We start from the raw sequence: 14472 nt of genomic DNA on the forward strand, positions 1-14472 counted from the left end.
GTACCAGATGGCTGGATTGGACAAGAAAACCAACAACAAAAAATCCCTAAGATTTCTTCAACCAAATATTCTAAGCTTCTATGAGATGTATATAGGCAACAAAGATTTCTCCTAGTCTATGCTTATAAAAGAGCTAAAAGATCCCTAGCAAGCTGTCCCCCAAGTCTTACTCATGTGGTTCAGCTCTCTTATTCTGGCATCAACAGAGGAGAATTCAGACCCGTAACATATAATCTTACCTTTGTGGGGCAGGGTCAGAGTTTCCTTCTTCAGAAGTTTCCTCAGCAAATAGACCTTGGGAAGACTGCAAAGAAATACATAACATCCTAAATATACAGGTACAGATGAACTAGTTTCTCTTCCTATAAAACACACACACACACACACACACACACACCTGGTTGTTCAACATTATCACTCAGCAGTTAACAATAACAAATTACATTGTCAGTAAGTTTCAGCCAAAAGAACGTATCTTGTGGAGACAAAAGACTGAAATTTAAATTATGGGTGAATCACCTGTTAACTCTGTAATCTTGAGTAAGTCACATCTGACTTTGTTTATCTTTTAATACATATACTAGTGTCCCGGTGCACTGATTCATGCACATTGAAAGGAAATTAATTAGAAGAAATATTTTAATATCGCTATTTGCCCTTTCTCAAGAGTCAATCATATTCCCAATCGTATTGATATTTACTGCTGTGTTGCTGACAATTACTTGAAAGAGACGTTGGGGTGCTTCGGTGGGCTGGAAAAAGCTAAATCAGAAAGCAGTACATGGTGGTCAGTACATGTCATAGCTACTGGTCGGGTGGTCAGAAGGACACTTAGCCTTTTATTTTATTTTTTTTAACTGATTTCAGAGAAGAAAGAAGAAGAGGTAGGAATATCAATGATGAGAGAATTATTTATCAGCTGCCTCCTGCATGCCCCCTTCTGTGAACCAAGCCTGCAACTGGGGCATGTACCCTGACTGGGAATCAAATCAAAACATGACCACCTGGTTCATAGGTTGATGCTCAATCACTGAGCAACACTGGCCTGGCTGTTTCCTCATCTTAAAATAATATTAACAATTGCCTAGTCCTAGCTGGTTTGGCTCAGTGGACAGAGCACTGGCCTGTGGACTGAAGAGTCCCAAGCTTGATTCCGGTCAAGGGCACATGCCTGAGTTGCGGGCTTGATCCCCAGTAGGGAGCATGCAGGAGGCAGCTGATCAATGATTCTCTCTCATCATTGATGTTTCTGTCTTTCCCTATCCCTTCCTCTCTGAAATCAATAACAATATATTTAAAAAACGACTGCCTCACAGAGTGCTATGAGAATTAAACAAGATATGTGATGCACTTTGTAAATACAAGACATAAATAATGGTGAGTCAAATTATGATTTCAGTAAAACAAGTTACGTATAAAGCTTTTGTTGTGGGAAGAGGAGATTTAGAGAAAAATCCAGTTTTCAGTGGAAATAGAGAGTTGGGAAAAATACTGCAATCCATGAAAAACGTCTCTCTGGACACAACAGACATAACACAGAGCATTCCAAAAGGAAGGTTATAAATATTCCTTTTACTAGAAATCTGCCACTATGGTTTTGGAATCTGGCTACAAGGATATCTTTTAAGAAATATAATAGCCTTAGCCAATTTGGCTCAGTGGATAGAGCGTTGGCCTGTGGACTAAAGGGTCCTGGGATCAATTCCAGTCAAGGGCAGTTACTTTCATCGCGTGCTCATCTCCGGCCCAGGACCTGGTCAGCACTCGTGTGGGAGACAATCAATCGATGTGTTTCTCTCACATCAATGTTTCTCTGTCCCTTTCTCTTCACTCTCTATAAAAATTAATGGAAAAATATCCTTAAGTGAGGATTAACAAAATAAATAAATTAAAATAAAAGATATATTTTTTAATGAAGTATAACAGACAGATACTGGATAAGAAAAAGACTATTTTCTTTGATTAATGGTAGTTGTTGCAAATGTCTACTCATTAAATATAGGTGCACAGAAGAGCACAGAAAAAGTAGCTATTGCTAACTTAGGTGGGTTTCTGAGGAAGTGTCCCTAACTGTAAGGCTTCTTCCAATAGATGTAAAACTATTGGCTGAAGTTTAGAGGGTCTCATACAGGGTATAAATAACCTAAACAAGTTTAGCCATCTCTTTACTACCCAGGAAAATGAAGAAATATACTAAAAAACAGGAATCCCTTCAGTCAAAGGGAAGATAAAGCTGTGATCAGAAATGTAGCCATTATGAAAAATAAAGGTTGAACAAAGCTGTCAGAAGTACTAAAATACAATAGTAATAAATATGTCACATATTTGTTTGATTTCAGTAGAGAAAGACCAGTTTCATTCCTGAAACCTCGAAAAAGGTAAATATTGCCCAGTCGATTTGGTTCAGTGGATAGAGCATTGGCCTGTAGACCTAAGGATCCCGGGTTCAATTCCCGTCAAGGGCACATGCCCAGTCAAGGGCACATGCCTGGGTTGTGGGCTTGATCCTCAGTAGGGGACGTGCAAAAGGCAACCAATCAATGGTTCTCTCTCATCATTGATGTTTCTCTCTCTCTTTTTCTCCCTTCCTCTCTAAAAGCAATTAAAAAAAAAAAAAAAATGCTTTTTTAAAAGGATTAATACTGACACCTAGTGTCCATTTAATAGAATTTTACCTTCTTAGAATGATTTGTTGACTAAGCCTTGGGCTTCAGAAGCAATCAAAGCACTAAGAAGTTATAACTCCACTTCTGCCTTAGGTTAAAGCATCTCTACCTTTGCCAGAGTAAGTTTTTTAAAAAATATATTGTGCACCTATTTATGCCAGGCCTATGATAATCACTTACATGCATTATCTCCTTTAGTCCTAACAAGAAACTTCTGAGGAAATAAATTAATTATTTTAGAAATGAGGAAAATGCAATTTGAGAGGTTAAATAATTTGCCCAAAATCACAGACTTGGTAAAAAATGAAACTTGGACCTGTCTAACTCCAAAATCCATGCTCTAACCAGTACTGTTATATTGTTTACTCAAATGATCTTCTTACCAATCATTTCATCATATCCCAAGAATGTCTTCATTTCAATAAACCATTTTTAATTTCTAAACTTATACCTCAATAGCAATAATTTGAAGAAAGGGGTAAAGTGAGGCTCTTCCAGAATATGAAAACAATACAGTAAAACAAGCAAACAAAATGCAATTAAAACACCCAAATTTAATCAAGGTGGACAGGAAAGCATGATAGCAATATAACTTTAACTAAGGAAACTGTGGTCTAATCAAGACAGTTCTCTGCCTGAAGAAGTAAGTTAATGGGAAAAGGATAGTTTACCAAAATATTTACAAAAGAAAGATTCAAAGATCTAGATTCAAGCAGTGCCATTAACACCATGGCCTGAGAAGTGAAAGTGAATGGACATATCATCTGGTCACCATAAAAATATCCTCTGTTGTCAGGCACTGGTAGTATATCAAGTCTTTCCCTAGACTAGTTGAATCATCTCTTAAAATTTCCATTTTCTGATTACTATTTCAGGTTTCCATATACCTCATCCTAGAAAGAGATACAATAGATGATGGACCTGAGTATTCCAGTCACTAAAAATGTCTCTCTTCCATAATAAATTAACAAACTGTCATTTGGTGCTCATGTCAGACAGAAGTTTGGTTAGTCAAGTCAGTTCTCATAACCACATACAATGTGATAATTTCTGGAAAACAAATTCCAGTCTCTGAACTGAAAAAATTAAAAATCAGACATTGAAAAATAATGAACACATTAATATACTACCCTCTACTTCCCTGCTGAACAGTTATCAAAATAATCACTCCATCTTCATTAACAATTTCCCAATTATCTCAGTGATGTCAGAAACCAGTTAACATCTGATTTTATAGCCTTCATATAGAGTAAGCAATCTGCCTCAGGGTGAATATTTTTCTGAATCCCTATTTCTGGGACTATTTTGCTATCTCTATCAACCAAGTAGTCTCAAATGTGGACAACTCCAGCAAAATAAAAATCAATAGAAAATATTTAACAAAAATATAAATTCTTTCTACCACAGTTCCTAAAAGCCAAAGACCAAGACAAGAGGTGAAATTATTTAACACTTTCATTATTTGCCTATATAATTAGTAAGTTTATTGTTGTTTATTTCTTAAAGATACTATTCTATGTTGGCAAGGCTGCAGTGAAGTAGGTATTCTGATACACAGCTGGACGGAGGGAGTATAAATTTGAGCAGGCTTTCTGAAAAGCAATCTGGCAACAAATAACAAACCTTTTTGTTTATAACTCTTTAATCCAACATTTTTCTGGTTCCCTATCCCTAAAGACACTAATTTTAAGTAAAGAAAATATTTATATTATATTTAGAAAGATGTTTTTCACAATCAAAATATCCAGCAATAGAAAAATAGTTTAAAAATTCATAAGCCAGCCGAAACCAATTTGGCTCAGTAGATAGTGTCAGCCTGCAAACTGAAAGGTCCCAGGTTTGATGATTCCAGTCAAGGGCATATACCTTGGTTGCGAGCACAGCCCCAGTAGGGGGTGTGCAGGAGGCAGCTGATTGATGTTTCTCTTTCACTGATGTTTCTCTCTATCCCTCTCCCTTCCTCTCTGTAAAAAATCAATAAAATATATTTTAAAAAATAAAAATTCATAAGCCAGAATGTTAATCATTAAAAATGGAAATCTATCATTTTAACATAAGAAAATGTTTACATGTTAACTTTAAAACACAAAAATTATACAGAAAAAAAGAAGGAATACATCACTAGATGATAGGATTATGGAGGCTTTCAGCCTTATTCTAAAAATTTTTGAACATTTTTCAATAGTTCTAAATGATCTCTAAAATTAATGTTAATGACTGCACTGGACACTCACTAGATTGTCTACCTGGTCTCTTTTCACTGAAGACTGCCCCTTACCCCAACCACTGCATTATAGCATCATAGCCATTTGTTCAATGTGACACATACCCACTTCAGGCCACAGCCAACTGTTCTGGTGAGAGCTATTAACATCAAATGGGCCATAAGTTCCTTTCTTAGAAATATGAAATTGAACTGGGAGAAAGTAAATCTCCTGCAATCTGTATTTAAGTTTGAGAGCTATGTAGGATCAGTATTTTCCACCTACCATGTGAAAGATAGAAGAAAAGGAAGACAGTCTGTGGGGGACGGGGGAGAATGAAGTAGATACAATATGGCATTGAGATACATAAAATTAGATGATTTTCTAGACTCAGTATCTTCTCCAGACTGGTTACGATCCTCTTTTAAAATTTATGAGGTACCATGTTTCCTTATGATAAAGTCTTCTTCTTAATTAAGATAGCTTGATTTTATTTGTTATAACCAAATAGTACCAATTAATATTTGTAGTATTTTGAGGCCTGTTCATGAAGTAAAAGAACTTCAATCTATTAAGGCTACCCACTAAAGTCTGACCACGTCCATGCTATTCCAAAGACACTGTTTCAAACTTAGAACTTGGCAAGTCTATGCTCTAGAACTCTGGCCCCTAAAATCTTTCAAGCTAACAACTTGAGTTACAATAAATCATTGCAGAGTTAGTTTATTCTTTTAAGGGGAAGCATCTCTACATTGCAAAAAAACTAAAAACAAAACATGTTATTATAAACATTACCTTTCATTTGAAAAAGAGTCAAATCACTAGCAGTACTGTTAGGAAAAAATGCTTTCTCTTCACATACAGCAATTTTCCCATAATGTGGATGAAGAGAATGCTAGGCAATAATGATTCCCAGAAGGTAGTCTCAGTGAATGACCCTCTAGTCCCTTAGAGAGAACTACCATTTACCAAATATACTAGGTACTTTAGACAATTCACTTTATTTTTTTTATTTAAAAAAAATATATATTTTATTGATTTTTAACAGAGAGAAAGGGAGAGAGATAGAGAGCTAGAAACGTCCGATGAGAGAAACATCAACCGGCTGCTTCTTGCACACCCCCTACCGGTGATGTGCCCGCAACCAAGGTACATGCCCTTGACGGGAATCGAACCCGGGACCTTTCAGTCCGCAGACCGAAGTTCTACCACTGAGCCAAACAGGCTTTGGCTGGACAATTCACTTAAATCATTAAACTACTGACTTGCTATTCCCATGTTACAGATGTAAAAAACAGATTCAGAGGGTTAAGTGGTTTGCTCAAAGGTACACAGTTACTAAAACAAAAAAGTAAAAATTCAAACTTCAAATCCATACTCTGTGCACTGTGCTATGAAATTTCTAATAGCGATCATTTCTAGAACCCTTATCATAAGAGACAGAGCAAAAAGGGTAACAGCAAAACAAAACTGAAAACAGAAATAGCAACAAGGAACAGTATAGTCATAAAACAAAATACTCTATTTATAGTGTATAAAAAAATCATATAACTGCTTTTATAATATTCAGAGAACAAAACTGAATATAAGCTTTTATATATAATACAATCTAGGTATGTCAGAAAAAAACTAAAAAGGCAACCGAAACATCCCCAAGCAAGGGACTATTTTCAGTAAATTATTAAAAATTATCACAAGCAAACCTGGAAATAGACCATAATGGGGTGGGAGGAGGAATAAACTGTAAAATTACATGTACTTCATGTGATCCTAATACATAAGGAGTGCCTACAAACCACTAAGGAAAAAAATGGTCAAAAAGAAAAAAGAAAAGGAAATTCAAATGAGTCTCAACTACACACATAGTAAGAAAAATAAAAATTACAACTGCATTAAGATAATATTTTTCATCTCTCAGATTAACAAAGATCAAGAGGTCTGATAATACTGTATTGGTATGGGTATGGGGAAGTTTGTACTCATACATTGCAGTGAGTGTAAATTTATACAACCCCTATCAATAAGCAATTTTACAATAGCTAACAAAACTGTAAATACATATATACATATATTTTGACCCACCAATTATTTCTACAACAAATTATTGTACAAATATCTCCCACATGAATGAAACATCTTCTGTGCAACAGTAATCACTGCAATAGTAGTAAAATATTGGTATCAACCTAAACGTCCAGCAACAGAAGCATTGGATAAAATAAAACTCACCCATACATGGTGTGTTACACATCCAAAAGAGAGAGAAACTCTTATATGTACTGTTATAGAATGATCTCATAGAGATATTAAATGAAAAAAACCACAGAGCATAATAATGTGTAGAGTAAACCATGATCTGGGTAAAGGAAGTTTCTTATACTAGCACTACACAAAATCTCTTGAAAGGACACACTAGAGAACTAGTCATAAAGGTTGATCCAGGGAGGAAACTGGTTGGCTGGGGATAGGGACAGAAGACAGTTAGTTTATTTTTATCTTTTTAAATTTTGAGCCATGTGAACACTGTTACCCATTCAAAAACTAAACTTTTTTAAAATAATGTAAATTTTAAAACACAAAAAATAAATTATGGTACATTCATATTATAAAATGTTTTTCAGTATAGTTAATAAATAAAAAATCTAAGATAAACTATTAAGTGGGGAAGGAAAAGGAACAAAGTTTATACAGAAGAATTTCCATTTTGTTGAAAAAATAAACAGAAAAAATATTTTTGTATGCACAGAAATGATGATTGGCTCTCTAGGTGCTGGGATTATGGATAACTTTTTCTTCTTTACACTCTTTTGTCGTTTCCTAATTTCCTATAATGGGCATGTGTTTCATTAAAAGTAAAGAGGGGATGCCGAGACCTGTTTGGCTCAGTGGATGGAGCGTTGGTCTTCGGGCTGAGGGGTCCCAGGTTCAATTCCGGTCAAGGGCATGTACATTGGTTGCGGGCACATCCCCAGTGGGGGGGGTGCAGGCGGCAGCTGATCGATGTCTCTCTCTCATCGATGTTTCTAGCTCTCTATCCCTCTCCCTCTCTGTAAAAAATTAATAAAATATATTTTTTTAAAAATAAAAGAGGGGGGAAAGAGAAAAAAAAATAAAGGGGGAAAACACAAAAAGCATAGCTAAAATCTTTATTTAAACTGTGAATAAATCATCCTTAATCATAGTATCACTGACCCTTACCTGACCATGACTGGTTGCTGATTCTTCCTTCAACAAAAGTTTCTCTTTCAAGCTTTTAATTGGACTTTCTTGGAAATCCTTGGTTTCTGAGTGCCAGACAGATGCCCTAGACTCTTGCCTCTCCTCCTCTTTGTCTTCATCGGCCATATCTTCCGAGATGCCTTCATTTGTTTCACTAGCCTGATTTCCTTGGCCACATTCACTCTGGATCAGAGAGGGAGGTCTAGGTAACACTGGCTCCCCAAATCCTTTTTTGTTTAAGAGCTGCCTCTGAGCCATTTTCAGGCTCTTTTGATAAACCTCCAACTGGCAGAGAATGACCTTGGTATACTGGTTAGGGTCTATCCCAGCTGGGCAAAATGGAATACCCCAGAAGTAGTGCACAGTGCCCCCACTGTTCTGGATACCTTTGGCATCTGCTGAGGCAGGCAGAAAGTGCCTAGATATGCCCCCCCTACCCTGGGCAGCTTCGTGAAAATCACATCCTCTCCCAGTACTTTCCTGTGGCTTCCCACACTGTGTGTGCTCAGCCAAGTGGCCAGTGCATCTGTCAAAACATTTAACGTTCTCATTCTCAACCACTGGCTGGCTTGACTGGTCCCAGCTTCCTGAGCTGCCAGAGACCGGCTCCTCTTCAGTGTTTTCAGTGTGGTCCCAAGGCTCCTCTCTTTTCTCAGCCTCGTTTCCCTGACTGACATGTGAGCCTTTAAACAGTGATGGAGGTACCAGCTGCCATATGCCTGTAGGTATTTGAGAAAAAGTAGGGCTAAGGACAAACTGTTTTTAATTAAGAAGGCTTGGTAAGTTCTCACTTACCAAGAACTACATAATGTGGGTTAAAAAGGCTCTTCTTTGGGTTTAATCAACCATTGGCTTTTCCTTGGGTTTAACCAACTGTTGGCTTTTCCTTGGAGATAAAAGTATGCTGGATATTAGTGAGATCTCAACTACTTTCTGATTTAACCTCTTTAATACCACCAAAGAAATTTAGGGAATTTCAGTATATCTACTCTCAGTATGAGATCCCTGTAATATGGTTATATTTGATGAGTACAAGGAGCAGTACAGGGAGACATGCCTTCAGTGGTCGCAGAGTCTCTGGTTTTCTCTTGGTGGGATTGTGAAGATGGCCCAACGGCCAGAGCTTGAGATCTGGTAGCAGAAGCATCAGAAGGCCGGCAGCTCTGAAACAAGGAATCCCAAACCAGACCAAGTTTATTATTAAAATGGCTACACATGAAGGGTCACAGCAACAACAAAAAGGGGAGGCCACTGTCGCTAACAGAGTCTCCTCTTTAAAATGCAGATGCACAATTCAAATGAATTCCACAATTCATACTGAATGCTTACTATGTGCAAAGTACTATCCTAGGTCCTATACTAAACCCTTTCCTAATATAGAGAAGTAGATGGCATAAATGGCTCAGGACCTGCCACTGGTACATATCCAATTTCAATTACACTTATTCAAATCACAATTTAATATTATTTGAAACATTTTAAAACTACCCATTCTTTCTCTCTGTAACCCACAGCTAGCTCTCATTCTCTTTGTTCTCTCCACAAAACAGGGGAGGTAAGTACTTTTGGTTTCTTGTTAATAGGTAATTCTTTTCAGGAGCTGCCAACCACTTTGGTTCTCCTAAGCCATGGACTGAAAATCTGTCAGATGGAAGAAAACTCTTTCATATAGAATTAGCAAAACACTTCAAATTAGGTTTACCAACAATTCAACATGGACTTTAAAATTTGTGGGAATATTTATTAGTTGAAAATCCTATGCACTACTACAGCTAGTATCTAATGCAACCATAACACTGTAGAAGAAAAAGTATCGCTTATCAATCCTCACAAACTTTTTCAGCATAGCATGCTTACATTTAGGCTTTCTGCAATGGCTTTCCTCAAGAGCTCCTCTTCTTCCTCCTCCTGGCTGTTCACTTCCCTAGCTTCCTGCTCACTCATTTTGAGAGCCAGAGCAAACTGTTCTTCTTCTGTCATTTCTGTAGAAGGGCAGGGAAAAAGAGGGGAGGGATACCACAAACAATGAATAAGCATGGAGGCAAGGAATAGAATTATTAAACTTTTCAAGTGAAAACACTACAGACCATGTAATACAATTTTATAATCTTATAAATGAGGAAAGTCCCCAAAAGTAAGATATTGGCCAAGGTCAGCAGCCGAAGTTACAAGAATCCTGGATTAACTAGACTGTGAGCTCCCATGAAGGCAGTTTTTGCCTATTTTGTTCACTGTTATGTCTCCAGCATACAAGGGTAGGCAAAAGGTTTATAGTTGTGAGTACGTGAAACAGTTTATTCTTGTATTACTTATTTACTATTATTGTATTATTTTTTATTATTAATCTACTTTTGTCCACCTCTGTACAAAAAAGAATACCTAGCAACTGGTAGATACTCAAATATTTGGTGAATGAATAAACAGAGGAACAGGCTTCCAGGACTTTTTGCTACCTACCAATCACACTGCTTTATGCTGGACATTTAACCAGAATAATTTACTCAATTAGAATCCTCTTGATGGGACCGTTTACCCATTAGAAAAGACTTTCCAAAGTGACGAGAATGTGATCTCCAAACATCATTTCCTATTAAAAGCAACTGGGGTACCTAGTAGAAATGGGTGATTCAAAGTCTGTAGCTAGAAATGTAGAAGATGAGCTAGAGTATCTGTCATATCTGTGAACAAGGAAGCTAGAAGACACTACCAGGGTCATATCAAAAAACTTTTAAGAGCCAGAGTAAAAAGGTTCTCGCTGGCCAAAACTAGAACAACCAGTTGGGGGGGCATGTAGGAGGCAACCAATCAATAATTTTCTCTCATCATTGATATTTTTATATTTCTCTCCCTTTCTCTCTGAAATCAATAAAAATATATTTAAAATAATAATCAGTTAAATTATGTGTTATTATATATTATTTAAAGAAACTCAAAACTTCAATTTCAATTACTGAACTCAATCATTTGATGTATATTTCACTGGCAACACAGAGCCACATAACTTGACAAAGCCACCATTAAAAATTTACTTTAACCACTCAGAATTAAATCAGAATTAAAAGGACACTCTCATTCACTAGTTACTATCTGTTATTTTCAAATGTTCTAAGACTAAAGTTCAATAAACACTGCTGTTTACTAAAACGTTTTACCTTACCTCTCTACTAGATAAAAACTCAACCAGAAAAAGAAAAAGAAAAAAATTAGAATCACACCTGGGAGCATGCTCCCTTAAGGAAAATGTCAGCAAGTTTCAACCTTATCAGCATTAAATATTACCTTATCAAATGATTCTGCTAAGCTAAACAAGAGAAGTACAAAATCTTTGTGAAGCTGATTATGCTGGTTATAATTTACAATAATTAACATCTCCCAACATTCAGGTTAACCTCCCACTGAGACATGCAAACAGACTATTAATAATCCAGAAACAAAACTAGATAGTATATACTATCAAGAAAACTTGTATAATTTGTGAGTACTTAAAATGGCTGAAAGAGAACATTTGGAACAATGGAAAAATAAAGACTTTCTCCTTTTTTTGGTACAACACTATGACTTATAATTTCTAATCAATTTTAACACAAAAACAAAAACATACGTGCAATTTTTCTTTTAGCCAAACACTTTGCTCTATTCAACTGTTTTGTCTTCATTTTCTGCAATCCATTTTCCTCCTGTGGTTCCTATTTCAAAACAAAGAAATATGATCAGATGGCTACCATAAAAAGTGGTACTCTTTCCATTTCTTCTACAGCTTGGAGGCTGCTGAGGTTCTGAAGAATCAACGGTTGTAAACATTCACAGAAAACATTAGTAAAAGATCCTGTATAGTACTGCCCTGGCTGGGTGGCTCAGTGAGTTGGGATCACTGTCTCACTCACAAAAAAGGTTTCAGGTTTGATTCCTGATCAGGACACATACCTAGGTTTGGGGTTCAATCCCTGGGTGGGGTGCACTCAGGAGGCAACCAATCAAAGTTTCTCTTTAATATCAATGTTTTTCTCTCCCTTCCTCTCTCTCTAAAATCAATTAAAAAAAAAAAAAAAGATCCTTTACAGTACCAAAAAAAATGTAGATCTGTAATCAATAAATATCACAAAAATAAAAAATATTTAACATATTGACATTATCTGTCATACACATGCTCATGTAAAATGTGGACTATCCGCAAAATAGTAGTAAGCATACACCCAAGTTCAGAAAAGGCTTGATTGAAAGTTTAAAAATCACCCTGGCTGGTATTGCTCAATGGCTAGAATGTCAGCCCATGCACTAAAGCACATGTGTCAAACACAAGGCCCGCGGGCCAAATCCAGCCCGCCAGGCCTTGCAATGTGGCCCGCACCGCGCTGTCATCACTGCACTCCACTGTCAGTTTATGACATTGTCAGTTTATGACTGTTCAGTAAACCATTCGGCCCGCAATTTAGGCTGGATTTTAGATTTTGGCCCCTTCTCTGATTGAGTTCGACACTCCTACAAAGGGTTGCGGGTTCAATTCCCAACCAAGGGCACATAGCTGGGTTGCAGGTTCAATCCCTGATTATGCCTAATCAAGAGACAACCAATCCATATGTATCTCTCACATCAATGTTTCTCTCTATCTCTCTCCCACACCCTCCCTCTCTAAAAATCAATAGAAAGAATATCCTTGGATGAGGATTAACAAAACCAAAAAAAAGAAAGTTTAAAACATAATAATGTTTTAACTCAGTGCAAATTTTTTTAATCAGTACTTCAAAAAGCAAGAGAACAACTTGGAGAAAGTAAGCAACATATTTGTCAGACAAAGGGCTAATTTTCCTCTTATAGTCATACATTGCATAAAGACATTTAACTCAACAACAACATACTGCATATATTACATTTAACTCAACAACATACTGATTATAATGGAGCTGAAAAATTCCTATCACTGAGTGACATCATAGCCAATATAACATCATATGCAACATATTACATGTTTTGATGATGCTGGTGTAAACAAATCTACACTGCTGCCAGTCATAAAAATAAAAAATAAAAAATAAAAAAAATTAAAAAAGCATAGTACAGCCAAAACCGTTTTGGCTCAGTGGATAGAGCGTTGGCCTGTGGACTGAAAGGTCCCAGGTTCGGTTCCGCTCAAGGGCATGTACTTTGGTTTTGGGCACATCCCCAGTAGGGGGTGTGCAGGAGGCAGCTGATGGATGTTTCTCTCTCATCGATGTTTCTAACTCTCTATCCCTCTCTTCCTCTCTGTAAAAAAAATCAATAAAATATATTTTTTTTAAATAGTCGTAATAGTCTTGGCAAGGGGACAAGAAATAAACTGTTGATAAGAATGTAAGTAAGGTTAGCCGGGACCGGTTTGGCTCAATGCAGAGCATTGGCTTGGGGACTGAAGGGTCCCGGGTTTGATTCCGGTCAAGGGCATGTATCTTGGTTGCGGGCATATCCCCAGTAGGGGGTGTGCAAGAGGCAGCTGATCGATGACTCTCTCTCATCGATGTTTCTAACTCTCTATCTCTCTCCCTTCCTCTCTGTACAAAATCAATAAAATATTTTATTTTTTTTTAAAGAATATAAGTAAGATTAGATTGTGAAGGTTCTGTAGAGTAAACTGTATTAAAGTTCTAAACTAATCTTGTAGGTATTAGTCACAAATTTTTAAGCAATCAAGTACAAAGATATAAAATCTAAAATCTTAAAAGGAAGTTGGAGTAAGCTAAGTGAAATGCAGAGAGAAAAAGCTGACGGTGCAGAAGCAAGTTCAGAGTATATTGCAAGAACTCAAATAACGGATGATTAAAATGAAACTGAGTTAAAATTGCAAGGTCTGGCAAGCTGGCATTAAGGTTGTTACAACACAAACCAGTCTTCGGTAACAAGGCCTAGTTTGAGACCTAGAACTCCACACTTCAAAATACTGACCTCTCCATCACTATCAGATATCACAATGAGTGCATCCTCCAGTTTACGCTTCCTCCTCACACTGACAGGACTGGAAGTTTCTGCATCTTTCTTCTCCAAGCTCTGAGCTTCAGGGACTTCTTTAATTTTTTTCTTTCTTCGTGGCATCCTTCTGTCTGAAAACATGGACAAATAATTCATTCAAAGTATAAGTTTTCTAACCCTAGCCAGATTGGCTCAGTGGATGGTTTGCCTGTGGACTGACGGGTACAAGGTTCAATTCCAGTGAAGGGCACGTGCCTGGGTTACTGGCTTGATCCCCAGTAGGGGGTATGCAGAAGGCAGCTGATCAATGATTCTCTGTCATCACTGATGTTTCTCTCTCTCTCTCCCTCTCCCTTCCTCTCTGAAATCAATTAAAAAAAAATTTTAAGTATAAGTTTTATAGATGCTATTTGTAATTTAATCATATAAAAGAAAAAGATACC

General features: G+C 36.9%; 1 protein-coding gene across 2 annotated transcripts in view; it reads right to left on the minus strand.

Annotated features, from left to right (window-relative positions):
- Positions 1-14472, minus strand: part of UIMC1 (ubiquitin interaction motif containing 1) — a 67222-nt gene that overhangs the window by 43060 nt on the left and 9690 nt on the right. For both annotated transcript variants that reach the window (XM_084886600.1, XM_084886599.1), the window contains exons 2-7: positions 14006-14160; positions 11691-11775; positions 9947-10071; positions 9147-9252; positions 8069-8808; positions 240-304 (exon numbers count right to left, since the gene is read on the minus strand). In XM_084886600.1, coding sequence (XP_084742726.1) covers positions 240-304; positions 8069-8808; positions 9147-9252; positions 9947-10071; positions 11691-11775; positions 14006-14152 — 1268 coding nt within the window. In that variant the 5' untranslated portion in view covers positions 14153-14160. The remainder of the gene's footprint in view (positions 1-239; positions 305-8068; positions 8809-9146; positions 9253-9946; positions 10072-11690; positions 11776-14005; positions 14161-14472) is intronic.

The sequence above is a fragment of the Pipistrellus hanaki genome, assembly GCF_964339955.1.
Source record: "Pipistrellus hanaki genome assembly, chromosome: 5".
Classification (NCBI taxonomy): Eukaryota; Metazoa; Chordata; class Mammalia; order Chiroptera; family Vespertilionidae; genus Pipistrellus; species Pipistrellus hanaki.